At 39.7% G+C, this 24,871-nt stretch overlaps 2 protein-coding genes across 4 annotated transcripts in view; one reads left to right on the top strand and one right to left on the bottom strand.

Annotated features, from left to right (window-relative positions):
- Window positions 1-18,775, bottom strand: part of LOC122707429 — a 146,906-nt gene extending 128,131 nt beyond the window's left edge. The window contains exon 1 of the mRNA XM_043922901.1: window positions 18,672-18,775. Within this exon, the coding sequence (XP_043778836.1) occupies window positions 18,672-18,775 (104 nt within the window). The remainder of the gene's footprint in view (window positions 1-18,671) is intronic.
- RERE (arginine-glutamic acid dipeptide repeats) overlaps window positions 1-24,871 on the top strand; it is a 409,293-nt gene that overhangs the window by 80,234 nt on the left and 304,188 nt on the right. The gene's annotated exons all lie outside the window — the stretch shown is intronic.

Below are 24,871 nucleotides of genomic sequence, written 5' to 3' on the forward strand. Positions count from 1 at the left end.
GAAACCATTCTTTCATTTATCTGCTGTACAAAAGCAGACAGTAGGCTGTTTGACCCTTGACCCATGTTTTTTGACTCCCTGAGAAGCAAAGAAGGAGGCACATAGAACTGGTTGCTTAATTTCATGCAGATATCCAGGGTTGCTTTTGTTACTATCAAAAATAAAATAAATGGGACTTCCCCGGTGGCTCAGTGGTAAAGAATCCGCCTGCCAGTATAGGGGGCATGAGTTTGATCCCTGGTCCAGAAAGATCCCACATGCCGCAGAGCAACTAAGCCTGTGCGCCACAACTATTCAGCCTGTGCTCTGGAGCCTGGGAGCTGCAACTACTGAAGCCCTTGTGCTTTAGAGCCTATGCTCTGCAACAGGAGAAGCCCATGCGCTGCAATTAGAGTAAAGCCCACACAACAAAGACCCAGCACAGCCAAAAATAAATACATAAAAAATAAATACATTTCTTAATATGAGAGGAGATATAAATGATGTCATTTTTAATAGTAACTTCACTGTTTGGGTTTAGTTATAATAGAAGATTAAAGGTGGTTTTCTCCTTCACATACTAAATGTGGAAAATTGTGATGAGCTATGGAATAAAACTTTTCACTTAAACATTGTCAAAAGACTAGCATACACAGGAACTGTATATATTTGTTTGATATGAAGGTTTCATTTAAGGGAAAGAACTGCCTTCCAGGCTGTTTTAGCTTGTGGTTTTGATCTTATTGTGTTCTGTCCCTACCTGATGATTTGTGCAATCCAGTGATGATAATTCAGAGCTCAAAAGTAGGTTGTCTCTAATTTTTATGCTTTCTTAGTATTAGAGTTTTTGGTTTTTAAATCTGAAATAAAAACCAAACTGTTGTCTCTCCAGGTACGCGTTGCTTTCCTTCTCCTGCTTAAACTTAAAAATACAGCCTGTTTGTTGGCTTTTGTTGGCACTGAATAGTGCCGGGACACTGCATATTTCACAGCAGACATTTCCCCACTTAACACTGTGAGCAGTTGGTTAATTTGAAGATCTGTTACTGCTGTTGATCCTTGCTATGACAAAAATCAATGTACACAGCACAGCCTGAATTAATAGGGCTCAAACTCATTAGGCCATGAAAATAGTTTAATCAACAGTGAGCCCTTTAAAGACCTTGTCAGAGTATTTTAAAACAGATTCAACGAAAAAAAATGGTTAGCACCTAAAAATATTATTTGTTTCAGAGTTTATATTGTTCCTTTTTAAAATTCTCTTGAATGACTTCTGGGGTTGTCCCTATGCTCTGTTTAGAGGGAAAAAACCTCTATATTTGTATTTATTATGTTGGACCATAGCCATTCAATCTAATTACTCATCTCTTAGTAAAAGCCCTTTCAGACACTGAAACACACTTTGTTTATTCATCCTTATTTCTCACCAGAGGGTATATTCTGGATGAGTATTTAGATTTTTTTCCTCTGGGTTCTCCTTCTGCAGTTTCAGCCTTCTCTGCATGCTCACCCTACTTCCTCCCCGACCTTGTTCAGTTTGGTAATGGTTGTCTGATTTGATGTTTGTGGGGTGTTCAGGATTTGATGGCTGCCTTAGTGTGAATCAGCGATCCCTTCTAAGCATCCTTTTCCTCTTGTGAAAGTTCTTATTGGGTTGAACTGTGAGTAGTTTGTGAGAGGTAGCTAAAGGTCAAAGAGGAAACCTATATTGACTGATAATAAATTGAATTTCCCTGTTAGATAGCTTTTTATTTTGGGGTGCAGAGCCTGAGTTTAAGTCCTGGTTCTGAAATGTACCAACCACATGACTTTCTTGGACAGATGTCATTTAGTACCTTTCTTGCTGTGTTTGTTCATTTATAAAATGGAGAGAATGATAGTAGTCATTGTTTACGAATAGTGTCATGTATGTAATGTACTTAGAGTAATCCTGGGCACCTGGTTAGCACTCAGTAAATACTTGTCTTATTGCCATCATCATTACAGTTTGGATGAAAAACAGCTAATGTGAATATTAAGCAGGAAAAGGACATTATCAGGATTGACTTTTGGAAAGATAGCTTTAGTAGGTGAGAGGAAGTTGGAGGCAGGGCCAGGTGAGCAATGGTAGAGACAGTAAGGCCAGTGTTAAAGGTTGAATTACATCCATTCCAGATTATCATGTTCAAGTCCTAACCCCATAGCTCATTGTGTGTTAGTTGCTCAGTCATGTCTGACTGTTTGTGACCCCATGGACTCCAGGCTCCTCTGTTCATAGACTTCTCTGGGCAAGAATACTGGAGTGGGTTGCCATTTCCTTCTCCAGGGGATCTTCCTGACCCAAGGATTGATCCTGGGTCTCCTGCATTGCAGACGGTTTCTTTACCATCTGAGCCACCTATGTATGTATATATAATTATCTTCATGAATGTCCCCCAAGGACACAAAATACTGCTGGACTTACAGTTGGCATTCAGGAAATATTTGAATGATAGGTGTAACTTTATTCATAAATACCATCATTGGCATCATTGTGATGTCAACTAATTTTTAATTCATCATTTACTAGGTTCCAGGCATGGGGGCAAGTTTTGTTTTATTTATTTATTTTTTTTTCATTTATTTTTATTAGTTGGAAGTTAATTACTTTACAGTACTGTAGTGGTTTTTGCCATACATTGACATGAATCAGTCATGGATTTACATGTGTTCCCCAAGTTTTGTTTTCTTGAATGGGAATCCTACTTAATTTTGACAGTAAATATAGTATATTGTTAATCTCATGTTGCAAATCATATATACATGTGATGAGGCAGCCAAGACTGAATATTTAAGTAATTTGCCCCAAATGTGCTCTTATTTGGAAATGGGACCACTGCAGTGTAGTTAGTTAAGAAGAGAGTGAGCCCAAATCCAACATGCATGGTGCCCTTGGTGGTTGGTGGTTTAGTTGCTAAGTCATGTCCGACTCTTGTGAGCCCATGGACTGTAGCCCACCAGGCTCCTCTGTCCATGGGATTTTTCAGGCAAGAATACTAGAGTGGATTGCCATTTCCTTCTCCAGGGGATCTTCCCAACCCAGGAATCGAACCCAGGTCTCCTGCATTGCAGGCAGATTCTTTACCGACTGAGCTATGAGGGAAGTTCATGGTGTCCTTATTAATGGGGATATCTAGGCACAGAGATAAACACACAGGAGGAAAATGATGTGGAGGGACACAGGCCATCCACACGCCAGAGAGAGGGGACTGGGACAGACCCTTCCCTTACAGTTTTCAGAAGAAGCCAACCCTATGGACACCTTGACCTCTGGTTTAGAGATTAGAGATTGAAGATTTTCTATTGTTTGAGCCCCTCAGCTTGTGGTACTTTGAGGGCAGAGACCTGGGAAACTGATACAACCAGTTAGGGAGATGGTGACATTCTGAACTGAGGCAGTGGTGGTGGTCTTGAGGAGAGGGAGACAGAGGTGTTTAAAATGCAGAACCAGTGTGTGCTGTGTGTTAAGTCACTTCAGTGGTGTCTGACTCTTTGCAACGCCATGGATTGTAGCCTGCCAGACTCCTCTGTCCCTGGGGGTTCTCCAGGCAAGAATGCTGGAGTGAGTTGTCATGCCCTCCTCCAAGGGATCTCTCTGACCCCGGGACTGAACTTGAGTCTCTATGTCTCTTGCTTTGGCAGGCGGGTTCTTTTCCACTAGTGCCACTTGGAAAGCCTGAGGAACCAGTAATCCTTAGTAACTGATAGACCATGAGGAGGTGGGAGAAGTAAGAGATTGTTTTACTTGAGTGGATGCTACCATTAAGTGACACTGAAAATACTGAGGAAGAAAAGGTGTGAGGAACGGAGTTGGGTTTGACGTGCATGTAGGACCTTGAGGGAGGGGCCAGAGCAGGCGGTTGGATGATTCTGCACCTGAAGTTCAGGAGGGAGGTTGGGTCTGGACCTGTTTATGATCATTTATGGAAGCAGGACTTGAGGACATGGGGGGGAAATTGCTTAGAGTGTACAGTGAAGTCTCTGAAGACAGCATGTAACTAGGTTCTCTGAGGAATACTCAGATTTAAAAGTGGCAGGCAAAAGAGGGGTGGTTGTAGAACAGTAAAGGGTGCTGACTAGAGACTTGCAACAGGATGGTGCTTAAATGGGAGGACGTACATTAGTATGTAGCATTGTTTAGGTGGTTTTGTCGCAGTGCTCAGCAGCCCATCTGTAGGAGCTGATATTTTTTGTGCTTATTAAGTGTCAGTTCCTGTGCCAAGATTTCATATGCATTAGCTTATTTAACCTTCAGTACAACTCTAAGCTAGGTATTATTATTCTTATAGATGTGGCAACCGAGACATGGAATAATTAATTAATTTTCCTCAGATTACACAGGGAGTAGGCTGTACAGTTGGAATTTAAGTCTAGGTGGGCTGACTCCTGAACCTGAATTCTTACATACTGACCAGGATGCCTCCTAACCCAGAAGCAGGTTGAAGATTTTCTGGCTAGATATGAGGCAGGAGCAAAGGACACTGAAGGATGAGAATGCTAGGAAGAGCAGTGGAATACAAATGGAAGGTTCACTTTTGTGTCAGAAGTAGTGGTTGGGGTTCTCACTGAAAGCCAGAAAGCTGGCGGGAAAGATTGAGGTTGCAGGAAATGTGCTGGCAAGAAGTTACATGGACCTATGGCCTCTCTTACTGGTTATAACTAATGCTTGAAGCCAAAGCCTGAAGCAAGAGCTTAAAATATTTTTTTCCAGGTTTCTGTGCTAACCTCCTCAACTTGTAGAAGTGAGCAAATGAAATTAAATATATTGTGATTTTGATGGAAATAATTTGAGGAGTAAGGCAGAAAACTTTCTTGTAGAAATATTGTATATCTCTGTTCAAGTTCTCAGTGAAGTATATATGTATGTATGCACATATTTGCACACATATGAAATGTTTATAAGACAAATACAATTGTTTTGTTTATGACATCCTATGTGTTTTTTCTTAAATTTATTCCTAAGACTGTTGTTTGTATTGTGAACCCCTGCCCTGAATTTCTAGTCGATGTGCCTGAGTTTTATTTATTGCATAGTAACATTACTAAACTCTTATTCTGATACTTTTCTAGTTTATTATCTTAGGATCATTCCCAGATAGGCAGTCATATTGTCTGCAGATAGTAATTGTCTGTCTCTCTCTTTTTAAACCTCTTTTTCTTGTCTTACTTCAGTTAACTGGAACTTCCAAAAATAATGTTAAATTAAAAAAATCGGGGAGGGGACTTCCCTGGTGGTCCAGTGGGTAAGACTCCATGCTTCCATGCAGGGGGTGTGGGTTCTACCCCTGGTGTAGGAACTAAGATCCCAAGTGCCATGTGGCATGGCCAAAAACAAAAGACAGAAATAATGTTAAAGGTGGCGCTAGTATACATCCTTGCTTTATTCAGGGTTCCTCTAATATTTCATATTCATAATGATGTTGGAATATTGGCTTGAATTGTAGCTTTAAAATCATGGGAGGTTTTTTTTTTTTTTTTTTTAACGGCCAATTTTATCAGTTACGTTTCTGGCAAGGCTTCCTTTAACAGAAATAATCTTCATCTCTGCCGTTGTGTGCCATTGTGTGGCACTCTTGGCTGAATTAAGGATGGACTTTGAAGATTTCCTGAAGGAAAAGGTTCCCACTTAGCCAGTTCTCTGACTGCTGCATCTGTGTCATTTAGCAAGGCAAGCTCATGCAACATCTTGTCATGAGCTGGATGTTCATGGAGTCTCCCTGGAAAGACAGGATGACTCTCTCCAAGTAGTTCATTTGGATGAAGTTGACTAAATCCATTCAAATCTGATACATCAATGCCTTTGTACCCAAAGCTAGCCAAATTACTAGACCAGGGACTGCTGCCGTGACCTGGAATCAGGGTTTCCAGTACAGGAACAGAAGTAGCTTGTCTCCTGGACCACAGACTGATGGGTCAGAGCTGAGGCCTTTGTGTCTTGCTTGATGGCAGCCTCGTCATTTCCTCGAAGGTTCAGAGAGTGGAGGATGGGGACGCTACTTGCCCTGAGCTGTGCTGAGCACTGTGACTTCTTAATCAAAGCAAAAACTGGCTCAAACTATCCCTTTCCCTAAGGTTTAATTTCATTCTTCAGCATCAGTGGGCTGTTTAAGAAGTTTGCAGTGTTTGAGGGACAAGGCAGGTGGTTAAGTTCTGTGGCCCACCTTTTTAAGAAGAAGGTATAAAGGAAAGTAAATTTTTGCAAGTTTCCTACTTGCTGAAGATTCTTCTTTAATAGAGTACTCCCTACATTTGTAGGAGGTTTTCTTTTCTTTTCTTTTCTTTTTTCCTCCTCTTCATTTTGTTCTGGCTCAATTGTGAGAAATAGTACTATGTACCAAATAATGGATATGCAGATACTTGTTTTTGGCAATACCATGTCCCAAGGTGGGAAGTATGAAATACACTTTTTGAGAGACCTGGTGATTTCCATGAGGAATTGTGGAATTTGTTTCCATTCAGTAACTTTCAAGAAGAGCGGGTGAGGAAGCTGAGCCTCAGTTTTTTTGATTTATATTTGAATTGTGAGATTTTCTGTTATCATACAGTTCATTTAGTCAGTTAAGTTAAAACATACAAAAGTGCTTTGGAACTGACTTATTTTGATATGACTCTCCAGAGGACTTGGATCTGCTTTGTATAATCTGAATCCCTTTCTCAACTCTAATATTCTTCTCTTTTTATTTAGGCATTTTCACCAAATATTATGGTAGCCTTAAGATATACTGTGTGGGTGGATTTTAGTGAGGCAGAAACCTGAAAAATACCAAAGAAAGATGAGGTGAGACAATTGAATGTGCTAGGGAGAGTGTTAAGGAGATGGCTGGTCTTTGCTGGACCTGTAGTTACCTGAGGCCATTAGAGAGCATTTGATGGCTGTTGTTGAACCTATCAAGTTATAAACCCAGCAAGTTGGCTCTCCCTTGGAGTAAGTGGGAAGCTGTCCTGAGGATGGAATGGACCTCAACAAATAAAGATGGTTGAGACTTAAGTAAGGGGCTTAGAATTTGGTGCCCCTTCTTCTTTGCCTCTAAGCTGTACACAGTTGAGTATTTTGTGATCCATCTGTCATTTCTGTCCTCAGTTGTGTCCCAGAGGAGCTGCCTGCCCCCTTCACCTGTTCTTTGACCCCTATCGGACTTGACACACATCATCTCACCAGTGCCCTCCCCTCAGTCTTTTCTTACCCACTTCATTCTACCTCAGGCAGTGTTTAGTGTCCATCTTTTTTTTCTCTTTTAATTTTTCCTTGGTTATCTCAAGAAAATATTTCTTTACAAAACCTGACTCTGATTATGGCAGGTTAAATACAGAAAGTTGAACTAGTCATATCTGCACTAAGTAAGAGAAGGCTGTGCATTTACAAAGTAAAACCTGTTGTCAGAAAGAGCCTGTTCTCAGCCCTTGAAAATACCCAGAAGACCCATTTAAACCCTGTGCAAGTGTCAATATCTCCCCCTTTGTCAATTAAACATTTTTGTCTCAAAATAAATAGAAAATGACTTAATTCACTTCAAGAGTTTTACAGGTATCAACAGTATTGTTTCTGAAAAATTTTCACTGGAAAAATACAGTGAACTTCTTAAGGGATTTAGTAAGTTAGTGACCTGACCTAGAAATGTAACAATAATTTATAAAATGGTTTCTGTGGAAATGTGTAGTTTAAATTATGAATCCGCAAGTGAACTCATAGATCATACTGAGGTTATAAATTGAGAACAGCTTGTGTTTTATGTCATATCTAAAAAGTGGTCATGTTTTTACATCTTTCTCTGGAACCCTCCTCCAATTTAATCATCATCTAGTCCTGTTGATCCTGTAATCTTATCACATCTCAGTTAATAGTATCAAATCTAATTTTCACTCCCTTACTTAAAGCCTTTCGATGACTTCCACAGCACCCAGTGGGAGTGAATGCAAGGTGGCAGCGACCATATCATGTCATGTCTTAGGAATCCTGCTTTATAAAATTAACATGTGCCAAAGAGACTGAACTGTTCTTAATATGTGATAGATCATTCCACCTATTGGTAAATGTGGTATAATCAGGGCCCTGGAACCTGAGTGATCATTTTAGCAGTTCTTTTTCCCTGGTCAGGGTAGAGTGGTGGGGTGACCAGTTTGTCCCTGGGACCTTTATTATTTTAAAATGGGAAATCCTGTGTCCTGAGACCCTCTCAATCCTGGGGCAGTTGGTGGGAGAGAAAGGAAGAATGTGAATTTTCAAAAACTAAAATGTATTTTATTGAAGGATTGTTTATTTACAATGGTGTGTTAGTTTCTGCTGTATAGCAAAGTGATTCATTTATGCATACATGTATAATATTCTCTTTCATGAAGAATGTGAATTTAAAAATTTATTAGATATTTTCTTACCGCTGGGCCTTTGCACCTGCTGTTCCTTCAAACCAGAATGGGCTAGTTCCTTCTTACTCTTTTATTTCTCATTTAATTGTTCCAAGAGCTTTCAGAAATAGGTTTAGCTTGCCTGGCTCTGGGTACTTACTATGCCTGTCCCAGAATAATACTGATCACTCCTGACTGTGGTTGCTTGTTCAATTAAGAAGGCAGAGCTGTGTGGGACACTGATGTGGCCCCCATGGTTGCACATTAGAATCACCCGAGGAGTTTTCTAAATTTAAAAAACAGTCCACACCTCGTGGCAGCCAAGATTGAGAGTGATGAGTACTGAAAAGGGTATGACCCAGGTCAGGTGCCTCTTTCCTACCCAAGAGAAAGAGGTTTTAAGAAACGCTTGGATAGGGAAACAAAAACAAAACCCCCAAACTGTTCCATTTCAACCCTCCTACAACCTGCGGTTGTCTGTAATGCCTACAGAGAGGTCTCAGACTGTGTTGAGGGTCGTAGGAAAGCATGGCTCACAGGTGACACAAGAATATATGGTTAGCTGTCCAAGCTATGGTAGCCTAGGGTAGTGGTCTTCAGAGTGGGGGTGCTGCTTCTCCAAGGAACAAGATGTGCAAGATGATCGACCCATTGGGGTGCAGGAGAAGCAGCAAAAATCTTGTTTTAAAATTTTAGTAGCACCTGGATAAATTTCATGTACAGATATATGTATCTTGGGATGTGTGCTTCTTGTCTGCTCTTGCAGGTATGCAGTTACTTTAAGAACACTCTTGGAACTTCCCTGGCAGTCCAGTGGTTGGACTCCATGATTCCAGTGCAGGGGGAATGGGTTTGAGCCTTGGTTGGGGAGATAAGATCTGTGCCCCTCAGCACGGCAAAAGCAAAACAAACAGCCCCTCCCTCCCTAAACCCCACACTTCTATAATGGCCTGTGAGGTCCTCTCTGATCTTATTACTAGTTCATCGTCATCTCCCTGCCCAGTTCCTCTGGCCCTTTTGCTGTTACTGGAACACTGCTGAACATACTAGCCTTTGCCCTGGAGATTCCGACTGTCTGGAATGCCCTTCTCCAAGATCCCCTTGGAGCTTTAGGCTAACTGCCTGACCTTCTTAAAAGGTTTGCTCAGGTGTCATTTCGTCACGAGTCCTAGCTTGAGCACCATTTTTAATGTGGTAGCCGGTGCCCTGCCCCCTGCACACTTAGCGTGCTCTAAGGTTTTTTCTTCCTTATTAGCACATTGGATACACTGTAGTATATCTATGGTCCTCTGTTTCCCCGCTGCATAACATGTGGCCAGGACTCTCTTTTTGCTTTGTTCACAGGTGTGTTCCAAATGCTTGTAAGAACAGTGTCAGTTCGATACATTTTTGTTGACTGATTAAAGCATCTGACACACAGTAGGCTCAGTAGGGTTTTTTTTTTTTTTTTATGGCATGAATAAAATATTTAGGAAGTTCGGGAATACAAAAAATGAATAAAACATGCTTTTTGCCCTTAAGTAGTTCCAGGTAGCAGTGGAGACCAATATGTAAGAAAATAACTTTAAACCTGTGGGAACTGTAGCAGTAGAATATGTGGAGGGTTAGAGAGGTGGCATTAAGTTGTGGTTAACTCTCCGGGGGTGGAGATACTTAAAAATCAGAGCCCCTGAAAGGGATGAGTATAAATTTAAAAGCCTTGGCCATGCAGGAACCTGCATAAACCCAGAGCTTGTTTGTCCAACGTGAAATGAGGAGGAAGATTCCTAACATCAAGATTACTATTTTATTTTTTGTTTTTAAAGAATAAGATTAGTAATAGTCCCCTCTTGGAGAAGGATCTCGTAGAAATTTTCAAATGCATAGTTTTTTCCCGGGCAAGGTATTAACCAGAGTGCTTCTGTACCCAATATCCACCAACTCTTAGTTCCTTTCCCCCTGTTTCATTCTGTACTTTCCAAGCCTTGGGCAAATCATAGTTATTTCAAGCAATTGATCAGTCAATAAATATTTATTTGTTAAAAACTCACTGTGTATCTAGCACTCTAAATAGAAAAAGAGCAGCATCTCTTTATGAAAATATGTTGGGGTGGAAATTGCTTTGTTGTACAGTCACTCAGTCAGGTCCTACTCTTTGCAGCCCCTTGGACCGCAGCACACCAGGTTTCCCTGTCCTTCATCATCTCCCGGAGCTTGTTCCAACTCTTGTCCATTGAGTTGATGATGCCATCCAACCATCTTGTTGCTTACTGGAAATACATTGATCTCATGAAAACAACAGCAAAATCCTTGGCCAATTAATTGTGCGCCCTATCCCCATCAAGGGTAAACATTTAAATAAGTGTTTTAGAAAAAGAAAATCAAGGGTTTTTAATCCATTAACGATAGATAGGCCTGCTTTTACTAGTCCAGAGGAAATGGAAAATTATTTGAATACAGTACTTGTGACTCTGTAGAGGCCCTTTCTTTGATAGATACATGTCTTTTCTCTAGCTTGAAGCAGATTGGCACATCTCCATTGTTTGTTCCTGTGTTTGTTTTATGTAAACTGGTATTATTTTAATAATTTAATATGTTCTGCTTTGGCAGGTATGTAGAAGAGTGCCTGTTGGAAGTGTATCTATCCGCTCCCCCCCTCCTACCTCCACCCTTGTCTATAATACACCTTAGGCTTCTTTGGATATTTAGTAATACCTTGAGGACATAAATTGGGAGCACAAAGAATCATATCACTTAATTTCATCCAGATCTTTGGCTGGAAGGCTTAGACAATAGCATGTTGACATTGCTTGCCTCTGTATGCCACTGCAGTCTTGGTCCATGGGATGAGGAGGACTGAGAGGGAGGAGCCAAAGAATAGGCTTCCTACTGAGACAGGCGCTGCCTGTTGTGATGGTTGCTCTGCTTGCAGGACTCAGCTGAGTGCCTGTCCAGACACTCCTCCTACGTTCAGCTAAAGTAGCAGCAGTGGTAACAGAATGAAAAGCAAAATGCTGCCTTTCCTGCCCTCTCTCGCATTCCTCCTCCCCACTTTTATTGAGTAATGTTCTTTATAAACAAATAATGAATTGCTAACCTTACTGAGCTCCTTGGAAGAAAAGCTATGACAAACCTAGACAGTGTATTAAAAAGGAATATTACTTTGCCAACAAAGTTCCATATAGTCAGAGCTATGGTTTTTCTAGTAGTCATGTACATATGTGGGAGTTGTACCATAAAGAAGGCTGAGTGCCGAAGAGTTGATGCTTTTGAACTGTGGTGTTGGGAAAGACTCTTGAGAGTCCATTGGACAGCAAGGAGATCAAACAAGTCAATCCTAAAGGAAATCAGTCCTGAATATTCATTGGAAGGGCTGATGCTGAAGCTGAAGCTCCAGTACTTTGGCAGTCTGATGTGAAGAGCTGACTCATTTGGAAAAGACCCTGATGCTGGGAAAGATTGAGGGCAGGAGGAGAAGGGGATGACAGAGGATGACATGTGAGATGATTGGATGGCATCACTGACTCAATGGATAGGAATTTGAGCAGACTCTGGGAGATAGTGAAGGACAGGGAAGCCTGGTTTGTTGTAGTCCATGGAGTTGCAAAGAGTTGGACACGACTTAGTGACTGAACAACAACCTCCCAGTGCACGAGACGTTGGTTTAATCTTTGGGTTGGGAAGATCTCCTGGAGAAGGAAATGGCAACCCACTCCAGTATTCTTGCCTGGGAAATACCATGGACAGAGGAGGCTGGTGGCCTCAATCCATGGAGTCGCAGAGAGTCAGACATCACTTAATGACTGAACTACAATATCACTGATGGGGCGATTTAGGCCCAGGCTGATTGTTTTCATCAGTTTCTTACCGATGAGTCCATGTGGAGTTTGTGCTCACAAACTCACAGTGTTCATTAGAGCATTTCTTGTGGGCCCTGCACTTGGCTCAAGGCTTTGCTTGAATCATTTCATTTCATCATTGTGATAACCACATGTAGGAGGTACTGTTATAGTCACATTTTACACATGAGTATTTACACATGAGCGTATACTTGCCCAAGAACACTCTGGGAGTGAATTTTGGAGCAGGGACAGTGTTGGCCATCTGACTCCAGAGCTGGCACCTTTCACCATCAGACTAAAGTACCAGATTCTGGACAGCTTGGTCAAGAGCTGGGTCTGAAATGTTTCCTCCTGCTCTTAGGGGAGCAGGTGAGGAGAGAGCCTCACTCACCACTAAGATCCCCTGGAAAAATACCTGGAATTCCTTCTCACTGCTGGTGAAAGAACTGTGCTAGCTCCCAGAGCTGAAGACAGTTCAGTTGACTTCGTGCCCTGTTGGAGGTCAGAGGTGATTGACTTCTACCATTGCTTTTTTCTCATGAACTCTAAGGCCGTTCTGCTTTTACCCATCCAGCTGGCTTGACTTTCTGAATTTTGTGACTCTTCAGTGTGGAAACAGGCCCACTGCCTCAGCTGGTGGGAACTGAAAAGCAGCAGGGGGAGAGACTGCTTTTTCATCTGACCTTATTTCTTAAGAAAGTCTGTAAAAACTGTAGAAATCTGACAGCTTTAGAATTTATAATTTTAGGAATTTATGTGAAAGGCCAGTATTCCCTAAGGTAAGCTCACTTCTTTTCCTTTCATGTGCCATATCTGCTCTTGTTCTCATTCTCACACTCTCTCTGAGCAAAGAAATGGAGGTTATAGCAGGGGCAGTATTAGTAAAACAGATGTGTCATACTTGAAATTGGATGCATTTAACGGTCTTATGTGTTAACCACTCTTAACAACTGTGTTTACTATTGAAACTGGAAATACATATTTGATTATAGTTTAACCAGCTTTATTTTTGTACTGTTCTCCTGTAAATGGATTATTTTTAGTTTAAATTTTTGCTGCAAGCCCTTTCCCATTACTTAATTGACTCTTCAGTCACCACTTGCAGTACACATGTCAGCATTCCCATGGACGCTAAGCACACACAATGTAGTTGGCACAAAGGCAGGTTCTCTGTGTATTACTGGACTCTGTCGCTTGCTTTTAATGCTGAAAGTGGGGTCCTTTCTGATTTCCTTCTAGTTTTCTAATGGAAATCTAGGGAGTGTATGTCAGTCTCCCTTTAAAGTTTATCCTAATAGCTCTTGGTGGTCATCGTAAAATTATTCATCTGAAAAGTAGCAGATTGCAAGTGAAACGGTGTCCCAGTAGTATTTGTTTTGCTGCCGCCTAATGATACCTCTGTTTGAGTCACCGAATACTTCCAGAGCATAACCTTTAAAGTGGGTTCCCACGTCTTAATTTGCCACTTGGCACATTTAGTTCTCACAAACTAGAAGCAAATTTTGTTTCATGAGAAACTGCTTGCCAAGCTTTAATTTAGGTCTTCTTAGAGGATTATTAATGAACTTGTGAAGGGTATGTGAATACTTCTTAGTGACGAAACAGTGGCATTAAAATTCAGCTCTATTATCAACAAAAGAGAAAGCGTGGTGTTTGGGAGATACTGAAAAACACCACTGTTAACATGATGATAAGCTTGCAGTTTTGCCTCTAACTAGTATTTGAAAACATTCTCTATATTCCTTTATCAGTCTTATTCTCTTTTAAGAAAACTTTTAGCTGTTTATAGAACATATCTTTGAATAAACAAATGGGTAAAGTGCTTAAACATTGTTTAGAAAATTTGTGTTAAATTCTTTGAAACTAGATAATGTGTTTGTACTTTTGCTTTTATGGCATTTATCTTTTAAAAGCTTTTACTATAGGTAGTGATATGTTTCTCATTTTATGTATACTCAAATTATAATGATTGAATTTGGTTGTTTTATCATTCATTTTTTGATTTCTTGGATTGTTTCTGTGTTTTTCCTTTAAAACACAAAAAACTGAGTTTTTGTTGTTTAAATGGAGTGCCTAAATTTCAGGAATCTTGCCAGCAGGTGGCAAAATGTAGTACAACTTTCTGTATGAAGAAAAACAGATTTCAGTTCTGTTCCATGTGTATTAGGATCTATCTTTCAGCTTCTTTGGCTGGATTTCTTTCCCTCCCACCCTCTGAAATTTGCAGCTCTGTTCACCAGATGACCAGAGTGCATCCTGAAACTTTAATGGTATGTGACAGTGAATTTCTTAAATAACTAAGGTTTTCAGCAACATTTTTGTTAATGTTTGTCTTTCAGCAACATTTTGTTACCTTCAATTTAGGTAATATATATACATGGACTTAATGAATCAATTGTGGTACACGATTTATTCATTAATTTTTTTTAATACTTTCCTCTTCCATCCTTGGGTCTTACTTCCCAGAGAGCCCACTGTAATTTTTTAAAGCATTTCTTTTGTTAACTCAGTTTTGAGAAACGATATGCTTATGTTTTTATTTTATATTTTAGGTATTATTTGCTGACCTTGCCCAATGAGAGGTGAGGGTTTATCCTTTTTATATCACCTACTTTCTCTTCCTTCATCTTCCTAATGCAGTTAAATGCAGTTTGTAATTAAATCAGTATAGAATATTTCTGTTACAATGACAATGTATATATTATTATAGCTGAAGCACATATTGTATTATGATTTAATTTTCTTTCATGTACAGCATCATCATCTTTGCTATTAATAATTCATTTCTTTCCCCCGACTCCATGTACCTCCTGCCCCTTGGTTTGTTCCTTTGCTTAATTTTGTAGATTCCTATCTTGAAATCAGCATCATAGTTTCCAACAATACTATATAAAATTCCTTTCAATGTAATGGAAACTATAGGATACCTATAAATCACTCTTGGTGATATCCCTCCTGGAACCCCTTCTCTTGATTTAATGTCTAGGACTGCCGCATGGCTGTTGGAAGGGGTCTTCCTTTTTGTGTCACTCTGGATATCATCTTAGAGGCTAGTTTTTGTAGTTTTTTTTTTTTTTTGGTGGGGGGGTTCCTTTTCATTTGTGAAATAACTTCCTGAGAAACAATATCTAGAAAGTAAATGTTTCAAGGCTGTGCATGTCTGAAAATCCCTTTATTTCTTACTCATGCTTGATTCATAGTTTGGTTGGATATAGAATTTTAGGTTGGATACTATTTTTCCTCAAAATTTTGAAAGCATTGCTTTATTGTCTTCCAGTATTCAGGAAAAAAAAAAGCCTGATCAGTAAGTATAGCATGTACACTAAACTGAAAACTAGGCTTAAGTTGTTATTAAAGGAGTGCCTTTTGAAAGATAAGGAGGACGCCTAGTTGGTTGAAAGTGAATATTGCTCAGTCATGTTCGACTGTTTGTGACTCCATCGACTATAAAGTTCATGGAATTCTCCAGGCCAGAATACTGGAGTGGGTAGCCTATCATTTCTCCAGTGGATCTTCCCAACCCAGGAATTGAACCAGAGTCTCCTTCATTGCAGGTGGATTCTTTACCAGCTGAGCTAACAGGGAAGGAATGCCATTTTAGTACCATATGTTAAAAGAAGGTAGTTTAATCCCCTATAGCTATATTGTGGAGGTAAACATTAAAAGTGTTAAGGTAGCTGTAACTGTCAAGTAAAAGATAACTTTTAAATTTCTCTTCTTGACACACCTCGGGGTAAATGACAAACTTTTGTGGTAATAACACTTTATGTTCATATTTTAAAATATTTTATCTTGATATTATGATTTTCTAAGCAGTGCCTTTTAGAAGCCAAATGGATTTTAAATGACAGGATACATATAATAATATATGGAATTTTGCCTTAAAGTTTTTATGAAATAACATTTAATTCTGGTTGGGAGGGATAAATTGGGAGATTGGGATTGACATATACACACTACTATATATAAAATAGATAATTAATAAGGACCTCCTGTATCACACAGTCCTTCTCAATACCCTGTAATTACCTACATGGGGGCTTCCCTGTGGCTCAGATGGTAGTGAACCTGCCTGCAATGCCGGAGACCTGGGTTGGGAAGATCCCTTGGAGGATGGCATGGCAACCCACTCCAATATTCTTGCCTGGAAAATCCCATGAACTGGTGGGCTATAGTCCATGGGATTGTGAAGAGTTGGACATGACTGAGTGACTAAGCACAGCACAGACCTATGTGGGAAAAGAATTTTAAGAAGAGTTGATATGGGCTTCCCTGGTGATCCAGTGGTTAAGAATCCACTTTGTGATGCAGGGGACACAGGTTTGACCCCTTGTCTGGGATGATCTCACATGCTGAGAAGCAACTAAGCCTGTGCTCCACAACTGAAGCACACAGCGCTTTAGAGCCCGAGAAGGAAAACTACTGAAGCTGGAGCACCTAGAGCCTGCAACAAGAGAAGACACCACAGTGAGAAGCCCGTGCACCGCAACTAGAGAGTAGCCCCTACTTGCTGCAACTGGAGAAAGTCCTCACGCGTCAATGAAGACCCAGCACAGCCAAAGAAAAATAAATAAGAATGGATATATGTTTATCTGATTCACTTTGCTATACAGTAGGAACTAAAACATTTTGAACCAACTATACTCCAATAAAAAGATGCTTGCTCCTTGGAAGAAAAGTTATGTCCAACCTAGACAGCATATTAAAAAGCAGAGACATTACTTTGCCAACAAAGGTCTATCTAGTCAAGGCTGTGGTTTTCCCAGTAGTCATGTAATGATGTGAGAGTTGCACTATAAAGAAAGCTGAGCGCCGAAGAATTGATGCTTTTGAACTGTGGTGTTGGAGAAGACTCTTGAGAGTCCCTTGGACTGCAAGGGGATCCAACCAGACCATCCTAAAGGAAGTCAGACCTGAATGTTCATTGGACGGACTGATGTTGAGGCTGAAGCTCCAATACTTTGGCTACCTGATGCGGAGAACTGACTCATTTGAAAAGACACTGATGCTGGGAAAGATTGAGGGTGAGAGAAGGGGACGACAGAGGATGAGATGGTTGGATGGCATCACTGACTCAATGGACATGAGTTTGAGTAAACTCCAGGAGTTGATGATGGACAGGGAGGCCTGGCATGGAGTCCATGGGGTCACAAAGAGACACGACTGGGCGACTGAACAGAACTGAACTGATACGCCAATAAAAATAAAAATCCCTTAATTACATATGAAATAGAATTCACAAATGATAAAACAATTATTTTCCACACAGTTTATTGTGTTGATAAAGCCATTTTAAAAATTGCTAAATAAAGACTAGAATCATGAAACTGGATATTTTATATAAAATAAAATGATAAATAAAATATCTTTGATGTTGGATATGTTAGGAATTTTAAAAAAAGCTATAATGGCTTTAAAAGCAAAAACCAACCATTTTCTTGAAGATCAAAAGTTTTTTAGTTAATCTGCGCTGATTTGGTTTTTTAGCAGGAATTTTCATTTAAGAAAGATGGTGATTCTTATATTTGTTTACAATAAATAATATGATAAAAATGAGGTAATCAACAGAAAACACATATTAAATGGCAAGTGTCAATTCTTTTTTTTTTGCAAGTGTCAGTTCTTTTTTTTTTTTTTTTTTGCACTACGGCTGATTTATATAATCACACACTAGACAGCAATAAAGAAAAGTGCACAAGAGAGACACATGATTGTATGGCCGAAATCTTACAGATGCTACATTGAGTTAGAGGTGAGGCACAAACAGAAAATAATGTGTAATTTCGCTTACATGAAGTTCAAGAGCAGGCAGAACTAACTGATGCTGATAGAAGTCAGGATAGAGGCTCACTGCAGGGGAGGGGATATGGACTGGGAAGGGACATGAGATCACATTTTAGGGTGCTGGAAGTATTTTCTATCTTAATCTGGGTAATGGTTATTAAAATGAATATCTGTTTAAAAATTAAGCTTAAGATTCTGCGTGTTACTTTACTGTCTGAATTTTATACCTCAATTTAAAAAATTTATTCATTGTTGGTTGCCCTGGGTCTTTGTTGCTGTATGCTGGCTTTCTCTAGTTGCAGAGAGGGTAGGATCCCGTTCATCGTGGTGCACGGCCTTCTCACTGCAACGGCTTCTCTGGTTTCAGAGCATCTGCTGTAGGTGTTCAGGCCCTGTAGTCGTGGCTCAGGGCTTATCTGCTCCAAGGGATGTGGAATCATCCCGGACCAGGAATTGAACCCATGCCATCTGCAGTCGCAGGCAGATTCTTATCCACTGTGCCTCCAGCGAAGTCCTATACCTCAGTTTTAAAGTATCAGAGCACGGGGATCGACAAAGCGTTTCAGTCCTTAGAGCAGTGCGATGCTTGGGTCCTAGCCCCAGGGACTCCGATTTATTTGGTGCGACGTGGGCCCTGGACACTGGGGTGATTTTAGGCGGCCCAGGTGGGGTTACATGCATCTGAGAGCTGCAGTGTGAGGACGTCCTTCCTTCTCTGCACCAGACCTGCACTCCGACCTCAGCACCCCCGGGGGCGGAGGGTGAGGTTCACCAAGCTCGGTACCCCTGCCCGGTCTGACAAAACCGATAAACTCAAATCGCTCTGCCATCCCCGCTAGGGACGCGAACTCTCACAAGTGTCAGTTCTTAACCCAGTTGCTGATTGTTGCTAAGTGGTTGTCTTAGTGTTGGTTACTATGGCTTTCCTCCTGCCTTTATAAATGATCACGAAAGATAAATTGTTTCTCATCCTACACCTAGCTCCTATGTACTGTTGAAAGAGAGGTATCTAAGAAGATTTATAGTTCAGGTTCTATAGCAAATCTTATTTTAGGATAATGCGCTTTTCTAGTTGTTTGGGCACCTTTTTGGCTTTTTCCCCAGGGATGTTAATCTTTGGCTGAAAAGAATAAACTCTAGTTCTCCATAACACCTGACTGCAAACTGCAGCCATAAAGCCTTAGACTGTTAAAACAAACATTTCTCAACCTTATAGCAGAGACTTCCTGTTTTTAAAGCTTTTCTGACCTTCCTAAGAAAAAGACCAATACCGCTGAGGTTACATCCTGTGGTTATTATCATTAAAAAAAAAAAAAAAACTATTGAATTTTTCTCAAGTGTATAAATGATTAATGCACCAAAAAAATGTAGATAGCACTGGACAGTGCTATCTTTGCTAGGCCTTCAATAAAAGATAATAGAACCAAGTCAGCTTTTAATGCATCTCTGTTTGTTCAAGGTCTGCTGTAATTGGAGTGTCAGGAAAATCTCACATTAAAGGGACCTACCCTATTCTGGGGAATTTGTAAAGGAAGCATTTGGCAGTCATTTCCTTTCACTTGTGAGAATGAACATGCTTTACATTATAATCGTTTAAACATAGAGTCTGGTGATGGGACATGCATAGTTTTCACTGTAGAGTTAACTTGCTCTGAAGATTAGAGAGAATGTTCACTGTTTAGGTTTTATTGTTAGAATGAATCAAATGAAGTAAATGTTAGGAAGTTAGCCCATGCCTTCCTTTGTCCTAAGTTGTATTTCCTGCAGCCCAAATATTTGCTTTTTCTAGTCAGTTAAAATTAAACTCGAATGGATGTTCAAATGAATGTCTCCTTCCAAAGAAAAGAAAAGAAACCATCCTGTATTGTTAAGGGCAAACATGCTTAAACTCTGGCTTTTTATTTTTGTTTTAATTGATGTATTAGATGTTTGAGTAGATATTTTGAACTAGAGTCTTTTGACCTCTTTTAGAGAGAAGTGATTGGTTTTTAAGCAGAAAAGTATTGGATCTTTAATGCCACTTGCGATGTTGAATCTGGCAAATGGTACTTATTTAATGTTTTGAAACATTTGCATTTATATTTTTCCTTAAATAACTTGGTGATTTAAAAAGAGTTCAGTTTATTGGCGGCAATAGCACAAGAGAAAACATACAGCAAAAAAAATTTTTTTTTTAGGAAAAGGGCAAAACAGTGTTTTGGATTTGTAAGCATTGTCTGTTTAATATTTTAAATTCTTGATATGGTGATTCCAGCTGGAGATTTTAGTTGTCTTAAGATTACTTCCTATAAACTTGGCTGGATCTCCACACTGATTTTTATCACATATTGTCAGGCCCTATTGTAAACATCCTGTCAAGGTCCTGAGATTCTGAGCTGTTTGTTCTACAGAACTCTTTGTTTCTTATTCATAACACTTTTCCAAATGAGAAATCTCTCAACTGTATTTTTGTCCTCTCAAAGTATCACTCTGATGGAACATTATAATTTCATCTATACAATCTGAGATCTCTAGTAAGTTTTAAAAATAGAGATGAAAATGTCCTTAAAAATATTTAAAGCAGATGCTGTCTTAGAGGTCTGTCTTCTCTCAAGATATGTTTCACATCCCACATCCATGAGAGGGCCACACACTTGCAAAAACGAAAACCTCCATATCTGGCCTTTGATCAGCTTCCTGTGTCAGAAGAGTTTGCAGTGAGTGCACACTGGAGCCAGTGCTTCATTTCTGCTCACTGTTCTTAGAAAAGCAGGATTTGGTGTGCTGCATGCTGTTTGTTTTTTTCCTCTTTTCTTTCTAGGAATATATTTTAATAATGTTGGTGATTTTGTTCTTTATGAAATAGCACCTTAAATATTTATTAGCAATTTATCACTCAAACATATACTTGAGTCTGTATTGGGAAGTGTAAAACAAAAGGAAACCTGTAGTTTAATGTCCACTCTTAATCTTGTACCTATGCATTTAATTTGGAGTATGTGACGTTCATAGTTTTACCCAAGGTTAGCCTCCCTGATTTGTAGAATATGATTTATTTCTAGTTATTTTAAAAAAGTATATTAAGTTTCCAACAGTATCCAGGTTGAAATTAACTCAGATTTATTCTGAAATGTAAAAGAGTAGGTATTAAGATTCTGGCATTAGAGACATAAGAATTCACTTTCCCCCAATAATCTGGAATATTTGCCTAATTATTGCATCACACATGTGAATGGTTCTCTGTGTGAGTCTTTTTCTGTGTGTACAATGATCATCACCATCCTAGTTGGTTTGTTTTAATGTTTCTGTTCTTCTGTGCCCTTAACTACGGAGCAACTGTGTGATTTAGTCATTAAATGTTGGCTGAATGGAAAGTGATGTGATTAATGAATGGGATAGGTAATTAGGGAGGCTTCCCAGGTGCAATAGTGGTTAAGGAATCCACCTGCCAGTCAGTGCAGGAAACTCAAGAGATGTGGGTTCAATACTTGGGTTGGGAAGATCCTCTGGAGAAGGAAATGGCAACCTACTCCAGTATTCTTGCTTGGAAAATCCCAAGGACAGAGGAACCTAGTGAGATACAGTCCAAGGGGTCATAAAGAGTAGGACACAACTCAGCAACTGAACTTGCACACATAGGTAATTAGGTACAAAAGGTATTTTAAAAAATCGTGTTAGTAAACCTTGATTTACAGTTAAAGACTTGCAAAGTATGTATTAGATGGTAGTTAGCTATTATTAAACAATATGTTATTCAGTAGTGCTAAAAACGGAGAAGTATATTATGTTTAATGTGCTAACTCTGATATCACATACATTTTAGGGTATGTCATGATTTCCTTTAAAAAGAAAGGGCATACTATTAATTCTTATACCAATAGAGTAATGGGAGTTCCTGAGACTAATTTGGGGAATCCAGGACATGTTGGGGAGGAATATTTTGATTTTGTTGAGGATGATTTGAGAGTGTCTGTGGAATGCTGTGTGGTTGAGTCCAGAGGAAATTTGCAAACTGAATCTGTGACTAAGGAGCAAGCTAAGGGCTAGAAAAATGAAATCTTGTCATAGAGGCATCTTGAGAGTAAATCTTCTCACCCATGAGAGATACCAGGGTGTGATAAGAAGAGACTGGACACTGACTGCCTGTATTTAGGAGCAGTCATGGCAAGAAACAGAGAGCCATCAGGTCTTAGGAGATCCAGGAGAGTGTGTAGTGCAAGGCTCAGGCAAACCACCAGGTCGCACACAGAGGAGTGGGGCCTGCTCTTGGGAGGAGTGCTGGAAACTGGCCTACTTTTTTTGGAGAGCAGTTTGGCCCAGTCTTTTTGACTGAAAAGTGCACATTCATTGAACTAGAGATTTTAGTATAGAAAGGCTATACTAAAGTGACAGCACAAAGTGTGTTGTAGTAATTAAGGACTTGTTAATTACGGTACTTCCACACAATAGAATTTTGTGTTAATGGTCTGTTGCAATCTGAGGGAAGCAAGATGCCATATAGGAAAAACAGTAGAATTTTAATATCATGAAATAAAAATCAATAGAGTAAGCCTCTAGACGAATGAATATATATATTCTTAAATATTTGTGGAAGTTTGTGTGCAAATGTTCTAGAAGAGAGTCCCCGGAGAGACTTCAGCTTGTTGAATGGGATTGCTTGGGTTTTCTGTAGGAACATATAATAATCAATACATTCAAAAGGGCTTCAAAAAGAATTATATATTGGTATTTTTCTTTTGAAAACTGTTTTGAAAACTTTTGTTGTATGGCGCCATTTTGTGAATTGGAAGAGGGAAAGAAGTAGACGTTTGCTTAACATCATATATCCACAGTCTCCATAGTCATGCAAAGCACAATCTCTGCATCCTAGGAGAGTATGCACACATTGCTAACAATACCAAGACAGCCCTTGCCTTGGTCCTTGTTTGCTTGATTGATTTTGGTAATCTTTTGACACTTTGACTCTTAGGGGAGCCAAATTACTTGATCTGAATGATTTTATAAAAGAATGCTGTAAGAATGGATGTTGATTGACTCCGCTTGAGACAGACCTCACTAATTCTTGCTAGATGAATGTTATTTTTAAACTTGCCTGTAAAAATGTCATCTCCTTTCCCTTTGGTGGTTTTAAGGAGTGGTCCAAAGCTGCTGTCTTTCGACCATGTGGCCACAAGTCTTCTGTCTATGACAGAAGCAGGGTGGCAGAGAGGAAAGCATGGTAGTTGTTCAAGGTTAAGGTTCTGGAATAACCTGAGCCCTGTTCAACTGTTACCTGCTAAGGTTATACTTGACATTTCCCCTGCTTACTGTACCCGGTCATAGCTTTAATGTTAGTTTAACTAGACTATTTAATTATAAATGTTAGGGTAAAGTCAGATGTCAGCTCACTTTGCTGCATGCTGAGGCCTGTAGAATACTAGTGCTTTGCTTCTAACCACATCTGTTGTCTCCTCTCATTATCTGTTAATGGTACTCAACTTGACAGGGTTGTTTTGATAAATGAAGAGTGTTCTAAAACCCGGAGCTGGAATTTACATGGAATGGAACTTAGAACAAAAGGAAGCAAGACTTGTGACATAGACAAGGCTGAGGTAAACTGTGGGAACCAAGCAGTGCCTTGTGAAATGCTGAAAATAACAATGAAGCTTAATTTGGGGGTGACGATGGGGAATACTCAATATTTTTTCATTCATCTCACACGTTGGCTTTTTCTTGTGCTGGTGTGCAGGACATCTGAGAAACTGTTGTTGTAAGAACTTCCCTTTCTTATCTACAGATCCCTTAATTTACAAACTCACATTAATGATGTTTAAAATGAATTCTTCACTTTGAGGAGTTGGGGAGGGCAATTTTGGAATGTCTGTCATCAATGACTAGGAGTCCTCAGGGCAAAAGAATTTTTACAAAGGCTCCCTTATCAGGGAAATAGAGTTGTTTTAGAGAGGAGATAACTGAAAATAAAGAAAAAGCTAGGTGTAAACTGAGGGGTCAGGATCATACCCTTTCCCCCACTTAGAATAGAATTTGGTGGTACTTTTGCATTCAGAGAAACTTAAAGACAAACTAGTGTATAATGCACTTTCAAACTTATATTCTGTTTATGTTGCTCTCTGTGTGCGTACAGGATTTGGTAGTCTATGCAGCTTACCCCTTGTGGTTTGCCCCTTCCTTAAATGCCACAGAAGTAGGAAGAACTTGTCTTGAATATGTTAATGATGACATCTGTACCTCACTGACTCAAGATAAAAAGTATGGCTTGCAGATAGGTTTGGATCTTAATGTTTTTGTGAGTTATCCTAGGCACAGTTATTTATATCTCTATAAAGTGGGAATAAAAATCTTTATTATACTTTTAATTTTTTGATTTGCATAGATGCTGTTTATTTGAGAGAGGCTTTTTTGGTGCCAACAACTGTGCAGAGAATATGCAAAATGAGTAGAACAGGGTTGTTGCCCTCAATTCAGTTATTCATTTCAAAGATGTGTGTGCTTGATGCCAGGTATTTGATGATGAGCAAACTTACAGAACTTTCTCTGATGGAACATTAATCAGAAAGTCACACCAATGAGTTACAAACTGAGATAAATGCTCTCAAGGAATGAACTCAGTTCCCTGAGAACTTATTATAACAAAGGAACTTGACCTAGAATGGGGCCTCAGAGGAAGCTTCTCTGACATTTGACATTTGATACTTGACCTGAAGTCTGAAGGAGTAGGCTTTAAACTGTGTGTGTGTGTGTGTGTGTGTGTCCGGGAGGGGTGGTGGGGGTTTGGGGGATTGGGGATGGCAGGGGATATTTCTTTTCTAGTGGGAAAAGGTAGTGATGACTTTGGTAGAAATCCTAACACCTTGGGGAAATTGAAAGACTTGGTGTAACTAGAAAGTGGGGGGCTGGGTGTGGATGGATTAGCAGAGGGTGCAAGCCTGGGACAGAACAGAAGTGCT

The sequence above is a fragment of the Cervus elaphus genome, chromosome 14, assembly GCF_910594005.1.
Source record: "Cervus elaphus chromosome 14, mCerEla1.1, whole genome shotgun sequence".
In the NCBI taxonomy this organism is placed as follows: Eukaryota; Metazoa; Chordata; class Mammalia; order Artiodactyla; family Cervidae; genus Cervus; species Cervus elaphus.